The sequence below is a fragment of the Chrysochloris asiatica genome, unplaced genomic scaffold (assembly GCF_000296735.1).
Source record: "Chrysochloris asiatica unplaced genomic scaffold, ChrAsi1.0 scaffold00132, whole genome shotgun sequence".
Lineage (NCBI taxonomy): Eukaryota > Metazoa > Chordata > Mammalia > Afrosoricida > Chrysochloridae > Chrysochloris > Chrysochloris asiatica.
The window spans coordinates 1,306,601-1,320,377 of NW_006408650.1; the positions used below are offsets into that span (position 1 = coordinate 1,306,601).

Sequence of the window (13,777 nt, forward strand, 5' to 3'; positions counted from 1 at the left end):
TCACTCCTTGAATTTCCACTCCTGGCGGCACATGGGGCAGTGTTGCTGCATTTGCTGTGCATTGAGCCACTTGAGGATGCAGTGCATGTGGAAGCAGTGTGAGCACTGGCCCCACACCAGGGGGCAGTCGTCGCCCGGCACTTGACCTGCGGAGAAGACGGGAGGGGGGCGGAGCTGAGGGGCGGGGTCCTGGCTAAGGGTTCCGCCCACCGCCCTGCCCACCCCCCCCACCCCCCGGGGCCCTCACTGCACCGCGCCATAGTTCTAACTTAAAGCCACTTCCGGAGCTCCGAGCCCGAGACTGTCGAGGTCAGGAACTGCCTGCAGCCCGGGAGCCGGGATGGAGTGGGAGCTCGGGAACTACGGGAGCGCTCTCCGTCACCACCTGACACAGGGAACGCGCGGAGGCTGCCCCTGCAGACACCTGAATGCTGGGCAGCCGCCGCCTCCCTGAGCAATTCCCAGAGCCCAGGGTGTATCCGTCTCCTACATCAGGGCGGCCGTTTCCATCCCTCTTCCTAAACGGCCCTTGAGTGAAGTCCCTCCAAGAGTGGTAACTCTCTTTCTGGAACTGCCCGCCTGGCAGAGACTATTTGTTCTTGTGAAGTGCCACTGAATCGATTTCGACCCACAGCGACCCTGTATAGAGTTTCCACTGACCTTGCAGTTCAAACGACTTTGCAGTCTGACGCATTAGCCCACCCCAAGGCTGCAGCTGGGAACACACTAGCAGGATAGACGGTTCAAGCTCACCAGCTGCTCCTCGGAAGCCCTATACAGGGTCGCTATGGGTTGGAATCGACTCCACAGCACTTAACAACACCAACAAACAAATTCTCACGGAGCCCGGGCCGTGGAGCAGCACTCAGAGCCCCTGAGCTGCAATCCTGGGTCAGTGTCATGGTCAGTACTGGCCCAACAGGAGTACCTGAGCTCTGCAGCCCAAACACAGGGCAAGGAGATGGCGGTGGGATGAATTCTATAACACCTGATTTAAATTCGGTGTCCTCTTTACTTTCACAGAGCCAAGCCCTAAGCCCTTTTGCTGTAGGATAAGCAAAAGGCCGCAGTTCAAACACACCACTACCGCTCCACCGGAAAAAAATACCGCTATCTTCTCCTATAGATATTGACAACCTCAGAAACCCTATACAGGGTGGCTCGGAATCAGAATAGAGCCGGGGATGTGGGTTTGATTTGGGGTTTGACTGTTGCCCTAAAAGAGGAACAGGAAAGATTGTGAGGGTGAACCAGAAGCAGGCAGTGCAATCACCTCAACAACGACAACAGAAAACAGGGGTGCTGTGGTGGCTAGCGATTTAATTCTTGACTTCATGCCGAAGACCTGGCCCGGCCAGTGCATCTCATGTTGCAGCCACCACCTATCTGTTAGCAGAGACTGAACCAGTCTCAGTGCAGCTCCCACACTAGGAGGCACTAGGAAGAAAGGTCTGGCAACCGACTTCAAAAGTCAGCCTGAAAAACCCTACGAATCATAATGGTCTGACCTGCAACCCATCAGTGCGATGGTGCAGGACGGAGCAAGTGTCTCTAGCTGCTGTGCATGAAGTCACGGTGCTAGGAGCCGGGCTGGCAACAGGAAGAAAGGCCTGGCTGTCCACTCATCGGGGAGTGGTATCCGGACCACTCTGGGCACCAGAGAGCCAAGTATCAGCTTCATCTTGTGCTATCACTTTGCACAGTTTGGTGGCTGTCATGGCAGTGCCAGATGATTGGACTTTCAAAGCTCCCCAGGCTGGAGCAGTTTATTGGGCCTTTGAGTGGGACTCTGAGTTTACCAGGAGCAATCCCTGCCCATGAACACAAGCCTACTGTCACACCACAACCACCAACCACTAACCCAGAGGTGGGAACGCTGCAGCGCGATCCTCTACAACAACCATCTTGTGATCCAACACAATCTGAGTGCCTCTCACAAGTGTGGGGGTGCCGAGTGCCCGGATGTCAGGGCAGCAGCCGGGGATCCTGTGCGCAAGCCTAGGTCTAGCACTTTTCACAAGTGTACATCTTCCATGTTCTGGAAACGGCACGCATGAGGGGGCGTCAAAAAGTTCATGAAAAACATGGAGTTAAAGAGAGGATGGGATTTTCCTGCCAACTTTTTGGAGCCTCCTCTTTCTTGCCCTGAAATCAAACCACAATCATCTGCTATTCAGGTGGCGTAAGCAGCCAATTGCTCGCCTGCTAACTGAAAAGTTGGTAGTTCAAACCCACCCAGAAGCTCTGGGAGAAAGACCATGTGATTTACTTCCATAAAGATGACAGTCTCCTGTACCTTGCAGAGTGCCAGGGGCCTCAGACATCTGCGAATGGTCATCCCAGGCACACAGTCAGACTTTAGTCACCCGGAGCAACAGAAGTCCAGAGCCAGGAATAGGAGGAGGATATGACTGTGTTGTGTGCCACCAAGTTGGTTCCATCCCAGCCACCCTGTAAAGGGTTTCCAAGAGCAGCTATTGGACCACTGCAGTACTTCTCCTACAGAACCACACCAGGGCTCAGACGGATAGCTGTGGTAGCTGACTCCACAAACAACTGCGTCCTTTGCCATGAGACCAGAAGAACTGGATGGTGCCGGTTGCTTGATCATTTAGTCATAAATTCTGCAGAAGAATGCTATTGAAAAGCAGGGAAACGCAGAACAGAATTTCAGGAATCATGGGGGCCAGATGTAGCCCTGAGATCATCTTTCAACCTTAAACCAAAAATATCCCCTGAAGTCTTAAAATTCAACAATAGTTTAGACGAATTAAAGGTCTGTTTTGCGCACTGTACTCTTTTAAGAACTATGTCTCTGGGCTCAGATGGACACCAGCACCTTGAAAGATTAGCTAGAAATCTGAAGGAGCAGTGAACTGACGTTAATAGAGAAGAACACATCCGACAGGAGGCTGAGGAGGGTTGCGCAACTCAAAGCACGTCATCGGTTTCATTAAATGGTACATGTAGAAACTGTTGAATCAGTGTGCTTTGCAGTGTATATTTTCAACAACAAAATACACTGAAAAGAACAAACATTACAACCTAAGAAACACCACTACTCGATTCCAGGCAGCTGTCTGCTCTGTCACATGGGGTTGTCAAGTCAGAATGGACTCGATTGTATTAACAACCCAGCCGGCTTCAAAGACACTAAAAACAATCAACAACACAACCTAATTAAGAAAATCCAATCGGTGATCCCATCAGATGGAACGCCTTCAGCCTAATACTATCATGGCTTGTTAATCCCAAGTGATGAGCTCTCCTTCCAGCCCAGCCTGGGGCAAACTATACTTGTCCTAGAACCCAATCACTTGAATATCACTGTAAAAAATCCAGTCCTACTCTACATCAAGGAGATTACCAGTAAATGCAACTAAACCACTCAGCTGTAAAGTCCATTTGTGGACAAACTGGGCAGATCTGGATAAGGAACGAGGAAGCCACACTGAGGGATTTAGTGGTGGTGGTTTCGTGCCAGGGAGTCAGTCCTGACTCATAGCGACCCTGCATAGGGTTTCCGAGGCTGTAAATTTTTACAGGAACCAAAAAAGCCTCATGTTTCTCCTACAGAACCACTGGTAGTTTCAAACTGCTGACCTTGAGATTAGCAGCCTGATTCGTAACCACTACGCTACCTGAGCTCCTTACATCGAGGGTTTACTGTAAAGTTGTTGTTGTTAAGTGCCGTCGAGTTGATTCCGACCCATAGCGACCCTGTATAGGGTTTCCAAGGAGCAGATGGTGAGCTTGAACCCCTGACTTTGCAGTTCAAACGATTTTGCAGTCTGGTGCATTAACACACAGTGCCACACCAGGACACTTTACAGTCAAGTAATTAGATGAAAATAGTACTGTGGGGAAGAAACAGGGATTAGGTTTGAGATGTGACTGAACTGTATCGAGATGTTTACAAATTATCTTAAAATACTTCTAAAAAAGAAACAAAAGTGATAAAATGCTAACTCTGTGTGAATGGGATGTGCCTGTTCTGACTTCCCTCTAGTCTGTCTTTGTTGGTTTTGGCCCAGAGAGGCCCAAACTGCCTGGCACTTTGGATATCAGCTCTCCTTTAAGGAAAGGAAAACCCAGGGATTGTATGCAGCTGTTTGCTAGGAGAGACCAGTGGGCAGTGCTCAGTGCAGGGCAGGGAGGCACTCACAGTCGGGGCAGCATCCGTTGAAGGCCATCCGGCAGATACCGCAGTTCTCATCATTGGCCACCCAGAGCCAAGTGGCCACACCATTCCAGCACTTAATCTTCACCTTCATGGTGAGGAGCCTTCACACTGAGGGGAAGAGGATTACCTGGCTATATTTTGTCTGCAGAGCTAGAACACTTGGGCACCAAAGAAGCAGCAGTTGGCCAAGCCAAAAGGGCCAGCAATACTGGGAGTGGTGTGTTCCAGTCAGAGGAGATGAGAAGGTTTGAGATGGCCCTCCACTGTCAAAAAATATCTATTAGAAATCCCTTTAAGCACCAAGAGAGAAATCTGCCTCCAAGGAAGGGAACTGTGTTCCCCAGAAGCCTGGGATCATGGTTAGGATACCAGGAGACAGACCATTGCTAAGAGGAGCTTCCTGTCACTCACATTTAACTCACCTTTAAGGACCTCAAGTTATAGCTTGAAATTCACAAAAGGCTTACTGGTTCCATCAGTGAATTATACAACTATGCCAGACAATACAAAGAACGTAATTAACAAAGACAGACACTAACTTGAGTTACAGATGCATGCCAAACCTCCCCAAACCCGACTTTGAGTTTCATTATGAAAAACAAACATCCCTCCTCTCACACACACACCGTGTATACTCCGGATCGCACCCACCTCGGGGTTGCACCCGAGGTGAAGTCAGTACTTGGGTCCACACTTTGACACAAGTGGTCAAGAGCAGTAAACGAAGAGCGGGTAGGTGGGAAAGGGAGGTAGGGACCCAGTCTCCTCCCAAGGCAGCTCGGCGTCACAGCCGGCAAGTGGGGACCCACCTCCACCAGCGCTCCGAGACCCGCACCTCCAGCACCCGAGGCCTGACTTCCGCACGGGTTCAGGTCCGGCAAGAGGAGGCCGGCGAGCCCCGCCCCCCAAACCCAGGGCTGGGCGGACGAGGGAGGGGCGCCCCGCCCAAGGCCCCGCCCACAACGGCCGCCAGCCAACCCTCGCACCTTCTGGGATCTAATCAGCGAGGCCCCGCCCGCCCGTCCGTTGGCAGCTCTGGGATCCGCGCGGGAAGGTATAAAAACGTCCGCAGTTGCTACCTAGCACCATTCGAGAGGCGCCAGCCGATCCTTGAGGACTAGTGCGCAAGCGTCGCTCTGCCCCAAGCAGTTGGCCATCCATCCTCAGCCAATCAGCAGCAGCTCCGAGGACACGGCTCCGGAAGGCTCCAATCGACGACGGAAGTGACGTACCTACGTGCTGACGCGCGGGCTCGAGCCGAGGCCGATTCCGCGCCCGCCATGGCCGACAAAATGGACATGTCTCTGGACGACATCATTAAACTGAACCGGAGCCAGCGCGGAGGCCGAGGTGGGGGACGGGGACGCGGCAGGGCCGGCTCCCAGGGCGGACGCGGCGGAGCTCAGGCCGCCGCGCGAGTGAGCCGAGGCGGCGGGCCCATCCGGAACCGGGCGGCTATTGCCCGCGGCGCAGCCGGCGGCGGCGGCAGAAACCGACCGGCGCCCTACAGTCGGGTAAGTGTGGGACACATGGAGGGAACTAGCCGGACCGGGGCGGACGGGGGCCGGCCGGGTCCTGGGGACAGACAGGGGGCCGAGGGAGCTGGCCGCCGGAGGCTCGACCGACGGGTGCCGGCGCCCGCGGGGAGGTGGGCGAGGGAACGCTCGATCGGGGTCGGCCCCGGAGGCGGAGACCCTCCGCTGCCCTTTGTCTGAGCCGGGCGCCGAAGCCTCGTGGCGGCGGGAAGTTGGTTGAAGGGAACTGAGAAGTTGTGGCCGCGACCGGGGCCTGGGGCGGGAAGCCGTGTGTGGGGTCTCCGGAGTGAGGCTGACCTGTGTGCATGCTTGTCTCCTGGGGGGCTTCTGCCTTTAGCCGAAGCAGCTTCCGGACAAGTGGCAACATGACCTCTTCGATAGCGGCTTTGGAGGCGGTGCCGGTGTGGAGACTGGTGGGAAGCTGCTGGTGTCGAATCTGGATTTTGGAGTGTCGGACGCCGACATTCAGGTACGGAGCGCCGGTCCCGCGGCAGGAAGTGATGGGCGCCCGGGGCGGAGGCTGTTCCTGCTGCCCCCTCGGAGAGCTGTTGTTGCTGTGGGTTGTCAGGTTGTTTGCAGCGTGTGTAGGGTTTTTGAGTTTGACCTGCCAGCCTTGCAGTTAGCAGTCAGTTCAGTGCTGATGGTCCAGGGCCGCCCACATGCCATGGCTCCGTAGAAACTTGTCTCGGGCTTCACGGGTCTCTTCTCAAGTCGTCTTTGGTAGTGATGGTTAAAGTGCTGTCGGGCCTATTTCAACTCCTAACCTATGCCATTTCTTAGGAATGGCTGGTGGGTTCGAACCACCAATCTTGCTGTTAGCTTGTGCTTAACATCCAGTGTTTATCCTGCAGCACTCCTGAGTTTTTATTTGGCATTTTAAAAAATTGCATTTAATTAGGTGTGTATTCTGGCTAAGGACTAAGCTGTAGGACTCAGGCTTGGAGATGAAGGGTAGGGTGCTGGGCCCTCCTGGGTTCCTTTTCGAGGCTGAGGACATGGGAGGACTGAGAAAGGCTGGTGAGTGCTCACAGCATCTCAGCACTTTTAGAGGTGGTTTCTGCATCCACTGGAAGTCACTTTTGGTGAGCTCCTCATCCTGCTTTGTGCCTATGGTGCCGGGTTCCCTCTCCTATCCCAGCCTGCCTGAGCTCAGGACAGTTTCCACATCAGTGCCTGACTTCAGCCTTGTGGCAGGCTTGAGGAGTCGGAGAGGGAGAGGTGAGGCAGAAGCTGCCTGGGGGACCTCCATGAGCACCCTCTGGGCCGGCCGCTGCTGGCTGTTCCCCTTGCTCTGTGGTCTTGGCCTTTGCTGTTTCTGGATGCTGCCTTGGTCAAAGACATTCGGGTCTTAGTCATGTAGCCCCCATAGTGGGTTTACAATTTCCTTCACCTGCCTCAGGATACAGGTGTCTAGTCTCTAGTTGACAGGGACCCCACCCTCACTCAGGCCCCACCCCTCCCTGGAAGACACCCCCTGGGAACCAGGAAACAGGTAGCTTTGCTGACAACAGCCCTTTCCCGTTCTCAGGAGCTCTTTGCCGAGTTTGGAACCTTAAAAAAGGCTGCTGTTCACTACGATCGCTCTGGCCGGAGTTTAGGAACAGCCGACGTGCACTTTGAACGGAAGGCCGATGCTCTGAAAGCGATGAAACAGTACAACGGTGTCCCTTTGGATGGTGAGTGTTGATCGGGACAAGACTGGGGCAGGATGGTGTTTGTGGCATTGGGGGTCATTCCTGACCTGGAGGTGTAAAGTACCCTCCAAGGCTGAGGACTGTTTGTATTTGCACCTTTGTCTATCCTGTTGGATTCTGCCCCACATGGGGGCCAACCTCTTGTGAACATCCCCTTAGCAAGCTCCATTCCTCCCTTCCTTTAGCTCCTTTTGCATGATTGACTTGTGTGAAGCCGTCTCAGAACCTGTACAACATACCTCTGAAGCAGGGGCTGTAGTTGTAAAGAGGGATACTTTGTTTTCCATGAGCTCACCTGTACCTTTCTATCAAATAATCCCCCCGGCCTAGACAGAAAAGGCAGGCTGAGGTGTTGGTGGCTTGTCTCGGTTCCTGTATCCGTGAGTTCAGGCTCCATGCCTTTTTCTTTGTCACAGGCCGCCCCATGAACATCCAACTGGTCACATCACAGATCGACACACAACGGAGACCTACACAGAGGTGAGTCTGGGGCCTGTGGGGCTGGGACCACACTGTCCTTGGGGGCTTTACAGGACATGAACAGGTCCCATTTCTCATAACAGTATAAACAGAGGCGGTATGACCAGAAACCGTGGCTCTGGCGCGTTTGGTGGTGGCGGTGCCCGGAGAGGCAGCCGCGGAGGCAGCCGGGGACGAGGCAGAGGGAGCGGCAGAAGTTCAAAGCAGCAGCTCTCCGCAGAAGAATTGGACGCCCAGTTGGATGCTTATAATGCTCGGGTATGTCTTAATCCATGCGCCGGTCTAGGTGGGCGGCTCCCTAGGGCAAGCCAGTGTGCTGAATGCACCCCTCTCTTTCCTCTGTTTCAGATGGATACTAGCTAGGCAGACCGCAGACCGTGCTCAGCACAGAACCCAGACGTCTCACCCGGGCTTCCAAGAGGGAGGGTGGGTGGCCTCGGCTGGGCAGCCAATGATGGATTTGTTTCATTTATGTTTTAAGATAGGATTTAAAAACTCATGTAAAGGTTTTTTTTTCTGTTTGTTTTGTTTTTTGTTTTTTTTTTTTTAAATTCTGAAACAGACCTGTTTTGTACTGAGTTATTTTTGGGATAAACTTTACTGGTTGCTGTTGTGGGGAAGGTGGCGTTTTCACCTTTGCCATAATAAACTAGAACCGTGTGTAGAACTGGATCTGTCTGCTCTGTCCCGCTGCTGGGGGTTGTGGGGCAATCCTGAGGTGTGCTTTCAAGTTCCAGGCCACCTGTCTGACCACTGTCCAGTCCCTGCCAGGCTTGAGTCTCCTCTTGTACTTGTTACATGAGGGGATGCCAAGCAGGGTAGACTTTGTCAAGAGGTGAGCTGCCATGGCAGGAGGAGCCTGAGTTTGCTCACTGCCACCATGTGCTCCCTGGGAAACGGGGTGGTCTTCCCATAGCAGTAGGGTAGTGTAATGACTGGGAAACCAGCAGCTGTTTGCCTCGCTGAGAGCCAGGGAGGGTGGCTGCCATACACAGCCCAGTGCTCTCCGTGAGCTGGCTGCCAAGACTGACTGCTGCCTCCGCCTCTTGAGGAGAGTGGGTGCTCGAGCTGGTGAAGGCCCGTGAGACCCGGTCGGTGCTGACTCATTGTAATCCTATAAAGGGTTTCCACAGCCCACCTTGTGGTTTGCAGTCCAGCGCTGATCCGCCAGCACCACACCAGAAGGCCCGAGTATGCTAAATGTGATCTTTTCTCACCGGCAGGTTCAGGAGCCTGGGCTGGGGCCTGGAGCTAGGATCAGGGCTCAGAGAAGAGGCTGGCCCAGGGGCCGGCCGGGAGACTAGCCCCACAGTGTCTATAGCCAGAACACCATCTCCTGGCCAAGGACCAGAGAAGGGCAGGTGCAAAGCCCCTCTCTGGGGAGACAGTTGCCATCTCCTGTGTGGAGGGCAGATTTGGAAGGGCAGGAAGGAGTGGGAGTCTGAGGGACAAGAGGGAATGGTAGCTAAGCATCTCTTCTGTAGAACCTGGGAGGTACGTCCATCCTGGATCCATGACGTGGACTCTGCCCACTGAGGGCCAGTCTAGTAGCGAGGACATAAGGCCCCCAGTTCCTGGGACAGGGGAGGTTCTGTCCTGGCCTTTGGGCAGTGTCCCTGAGCAGGCAGCCCAGCCAGTAGGAAGTACTGGGGGCCTTCAGCCTCCCCACCCACTGATGAAACAACTCATCAGTCAGGAGGGTCCAGGCAGGGGCTGACGAGCACCATGGAGGGTGCGGTCCCCTTGGGGAACAGGAGCAGGGCATGACTAATGGGCAGAAAGTGCTAAGGATAAAGTGGGTGGGGAAGGCTCAGGACGCTGGTGTGTGAGGGGCTCACTTCGAACTGCTGGCCTGTGCGCACATGCAAGGCTGCCCTAGGTGACTCGCAGGGTCCCGAGATGAACCCTGAAAAGCCAGCTTTAGAGAAAGGACAGCAGTGACTGGAGGAATGCTGGGAAGTGAGAGAACCATGCAGAAGTGGATAAGCATGGCCAAGTGTCTTGTCTGAAGGGCAGCACTGGCTGGACCAGGATGGGTCACTGTCCACTGGGGTTGGAGGCCAGCACCAGCTACTGCTCCCCAGAGATAATTGAAGATGATTTCTCCTTCCTTCTTAGCTCGGCCAGTAAGTGGGAAGTGACAGCCCCTCTCAGCCCATCTGTGAAACTTGCTTCCTGAGAAACCCAGTCTCTTCTCTCTTCTAGTAGCATGGTTCAAATGCATGCACAGTGATTGGCCAGAAGGGGTCACATGATTTGAGCTTGGCCATACTCTTAAGAGACTCCTGGTGTGTTGAGAAAAAGAAGTGCCCCCTTTGTCCCCTTTTTGTACCCCTATCCCACACAATGGTTGAGAGCCACATGTTAAGGATCAGGGATTGGGGGGGAAGCAAAGGGGCAGAGCATCCACAGGGTCCAGGTCCATCCTTCCTGCGGCAGAGACAGTGGGAATAGGTTCTTTGTGGTGGTGATCACAGGACTTCAGTGCATCTTTGGACAGGCCCTCTCCCCTGGTGCATTGTGTGCATTCCTTGTTTCATTCCTCAAACGCGCCTCTTCTGGGAGAGGAGAGCGTCTATCCTGTCCGCAGAGAACTGATGGAGGAGATAGAACCAGAGCCACAATAACGATGCTGCTGCACCATGAGGGTTTGCCTCAGGCATGTACCAGAGGGCTTTAGAAAGTTCAAGGGACAATGGAATTTAAAGATACTGGAATTTTTCTTTAGTTTTTGAGCTTTTTATTGCAAATGGAAGGTTTACAGAGCAGCTCATCAGTTTCCCATTCACCAAATCCTGCACTTGGCTTCGTTCACCTCAGTCTCTGCAGCCCCTGCCACTTCCTCCCTGGGTTTCTTGTTTGATAAGGAAATTTTTCATCATGGAGAAACTTTTTGAAGCCCCTCATACTTCTCATTTAGTCCTCCCAGAAACCTAAGAAGTAATCTCATTTTATAGTTTGAACAACAAAATTTTATCACCCAACTCATGAGTGCTTATCTGTGGCAAACTGGGGCCATCGTGAGAAGCCGGGCACGGAGCCATGAAACAAAGATGTTTCTCTCTCAGAACATGGAGGAAGAAGGTGAATTACAGGATGCCAGGCTGTAGAGAATCTTGTCATCTCCCATGGTTCAATTTTCATACGAGGCGATTTAAGTCCCCTTTACTTCCAGCAAGCAAGGGTGTATCATTTGTATATTGCAGATTGTTGATGAGTCTGTCTCCAATCCTGACACCACATTCTTCTTTATAGATTCGTTTCTCAGGTTACGTGATGTATATTCAATCAATACACAGATTGAATAAGTATGGGAGGAGGACAGGCCCCTAGCACAAGCCTTTCCTGATTTTAAGCCATTCAGTATCCCCTTGTTCTACTGACACTTTCCTCCTGAACAAAATTAAGTGTCCTGAATACTCATTATTCGTAATATTATCCATAGCATGTCATGATCCACACAGTTGAAAGTCTTGGGCAGTCAGTGCTGCTTGTTCCCGACTCCCCCCTGAAGGCCACGCTACATTTGGTTGGCCAACTTTTAACCCCCACCCTCATCCAACCTCAGTGCAGACCCTGCTCCCCAGGAGCTGGAACCCCCACAGCTATGAGCCACACCAGTTTGAGGCAGGTGACTGATTCCAGGTGGTCTTAGCTCCAGACCTGCAGCAGCCAGAGTCACCAGACCAGCATTAGTCTAGCAGAAACAGCATCAGCCACCCTGTCCCCAGGGTGCTAAACCAGCTCCAGGCGGGACCACCACAAACTACTGGCCTATAGGGACGCCGTCGAGGTCCAGGACCTCCGCAGTCCCATTCTTCCCACACCTCCTTGTGAGCTCCTTGGCTGGCAGGAGCCCCTTGAGTTTTCTCTTCTCCAGGTCCAACAGCTGCACTGACTTTTTTTTCTTTTCTTTTTCTCTTCCATGGTTTCCTTGTTTATTCTTTCATCTCCTTCTCTTTCCCTTCCTTTGAATTTGACCCTTTCGATCTCCATTTTCAGTTTTCCTTCTATTTCTCATTTCTGTTCTTTTTTCCCCTTTTGATCTTGCTTTATTACGCTCCACCCTCTTACCTTTTCATCTTCTCTCTCTGCTTGTTTAGTGTTTTTGTTTGTTTTTACTATTGTTTAATTTCTTCCTTTTATTCGTTTCTCTCTTATCTTCTTCTATAGCTCCATTTTCCTGTCCCTCTTTTATCTTTCTGCTTATTACATAATTTTTTCCTTGTTGCCTGTTTATTTTCTTTTTCACCTTTATTATCTTCTTTTTGTGCTGTTGTTCTTTGTTTGTTTGTCTGTCCTGTTATTTCTCTTTGTGTTTGTGAGTGTCTTTCTCTTTCCCCACCTAATGGAAGACCAGAACTGTCCCTCACCCTGCCACAATCAAGCTCAGAAGCTCTCCTCACTGGGCAAGAGGCAGTCCCAGCTCTTACATCACCTGATGCACGATGGACAGCAGCCATACCCTACTGAACTGAGGAACAGCAAGGTGCACATTTCCATGTTCTAACTGCACCCACAGGAGACAGCTGGTCAAAGCCACAAACACACTAGAGTACAACCATCAATTAAAGAATGAAACACCACAACATCCTGGAGAAACAGAGCATTTTAGCTCACACACAGAAACAAGAGCAAGTAGCTTAGAGAAATGGCCAAGATGCAGAACCTGAAAACATTTCTGAGGAAGAAACAAGTAAAGAATGACACATGACACCACCACCCAGAACTCAATCCAGAAACAGAATATTTAAAGTAAAACAAACTCACAAGACTGAAAATAAGGAATCAGAGGTATCAATTTGTAATGATAAAATAAAAAAAGGAAAGAGTGTAGAGACAGACTTCCAAATGGCAAAGAAGTCAAGTAGATTTAAAGTCAAGTAGCCTGTTTTAAATGGGTATTTAAAATTAATAAATTATAGGGTAACCTCAAAGAAAATGAATACACATTCACATCAAAATTAAAAAATCAGATTTAGTAATCATGAACACAACAGAAATTAAAATGAAAAGAAAACCCATAAGCAAATGAACTCGGCAGAGAAATTTATGGGGAACAAAGAAATCTGCAACACCACACACACACACATAGCAAAATGACAACAATCAATTTATACTTCTCAGTAATTACACTGAGAAAAAATATATCAAGTTAATGGCAACCAAAACTGAGCAGGAGTGGCAGTTTTAATCGCTGATAAACTAGACTTTTTTCTAAAAATGTTTTATTGTGAATTATGTGATAGTTTACACGGGAAAACATTAGTTTTACATTCATCCTATCGTATATCGTTTCATTGCCATGGGTACAATCCCCTCTATGCATCATCAACCAACCAAAGGGTATATCATACAAGCCTGCCCTCCCCCATTTCCCCCTGTCTCCCTCCCTCTCTGGGTCTAAAGACCCCAGCTGCTTCATCTCTCCATGTCATCGTCATCTCTGCCTCCATCTCAAGCATCACTGCTTCTGTGGGTAGGATGCCACTCTCTGCTCTTCTCCCTTGATGGTCCCAGGGACCTCCACTCCTAGACTGCAAAGCTAATCACTCCCCTCCTTGCTACAAAACGTCTACCTTTACATTTCCAACCCTCATAATCAGTCCAATTATTCACTATTGTATCACAAGAGATCTATCTGCATTTCCTTTCATCAGCCCCACCTAGACAGATTGGATAATACTCAATGGAGATTCTACCTTCCTCCACACCCTCTGGATCTAGGCTCCCACTTGAAAGCTTGTAAGCCAATCACTTCTTGCCTTTGTAGCACCCCCCCTCCTCCACTTTGGATAGCCAATGTCCAAGATGCCAATCCCTGTCTGCTCCGTGTATGGAGAGGGTAGGAATAATCCTTGCTGTAAAGATTTGTTCCCTCTTTT

General features: G+C 51.3%; 2 protein-coding genes across 2 annotated transcripts; one reads left to right on the forward strand and one right to left on the reverse strand.

Moving 5' to 3' along the window:
* ANAPC11 (anaphase promoting complex subunit 11) lies at positions 1–4,274 on the reverse strand. Its single transcript, XM_006869498.1, has 2 exons — positions 4,166–4,274; positions 1–146 (listed from the first exon to the last, which is right to left on the reverse strand). Exons 1-2 carry the CDS (start codon positions 4,272–4,274, stop codon positions 1–3), a joined length of 255 nt encoding a protein of 84 aa, XP_006869560.1.
* Positions 4,275–5,454: 1,180 nt separating this feature from the next.
* On the forward strand, positions 5,455–8,255 carry ALYREF (Aly/REF export factor). Its single transcript, XM_006869629.1, has 6 exons — positions 5,455–5,697; positions 6,056–6,187; positions 7,247–7,394; positions 7,829–7,892; positions 7,976–8,150; positions 8,241–8,255. Exons 1-6 carry the CDS (start codon positions 5,464–5,466, stop codon positions 8,253–8,255), a joined length of 768 nt encoding a protein of 255 aa, XP_006869691.1. The 5' UTR covers positions 5,455–5,463.
* Positions 8,256–13,777: the final 5,522 nt, after the last annotated feature.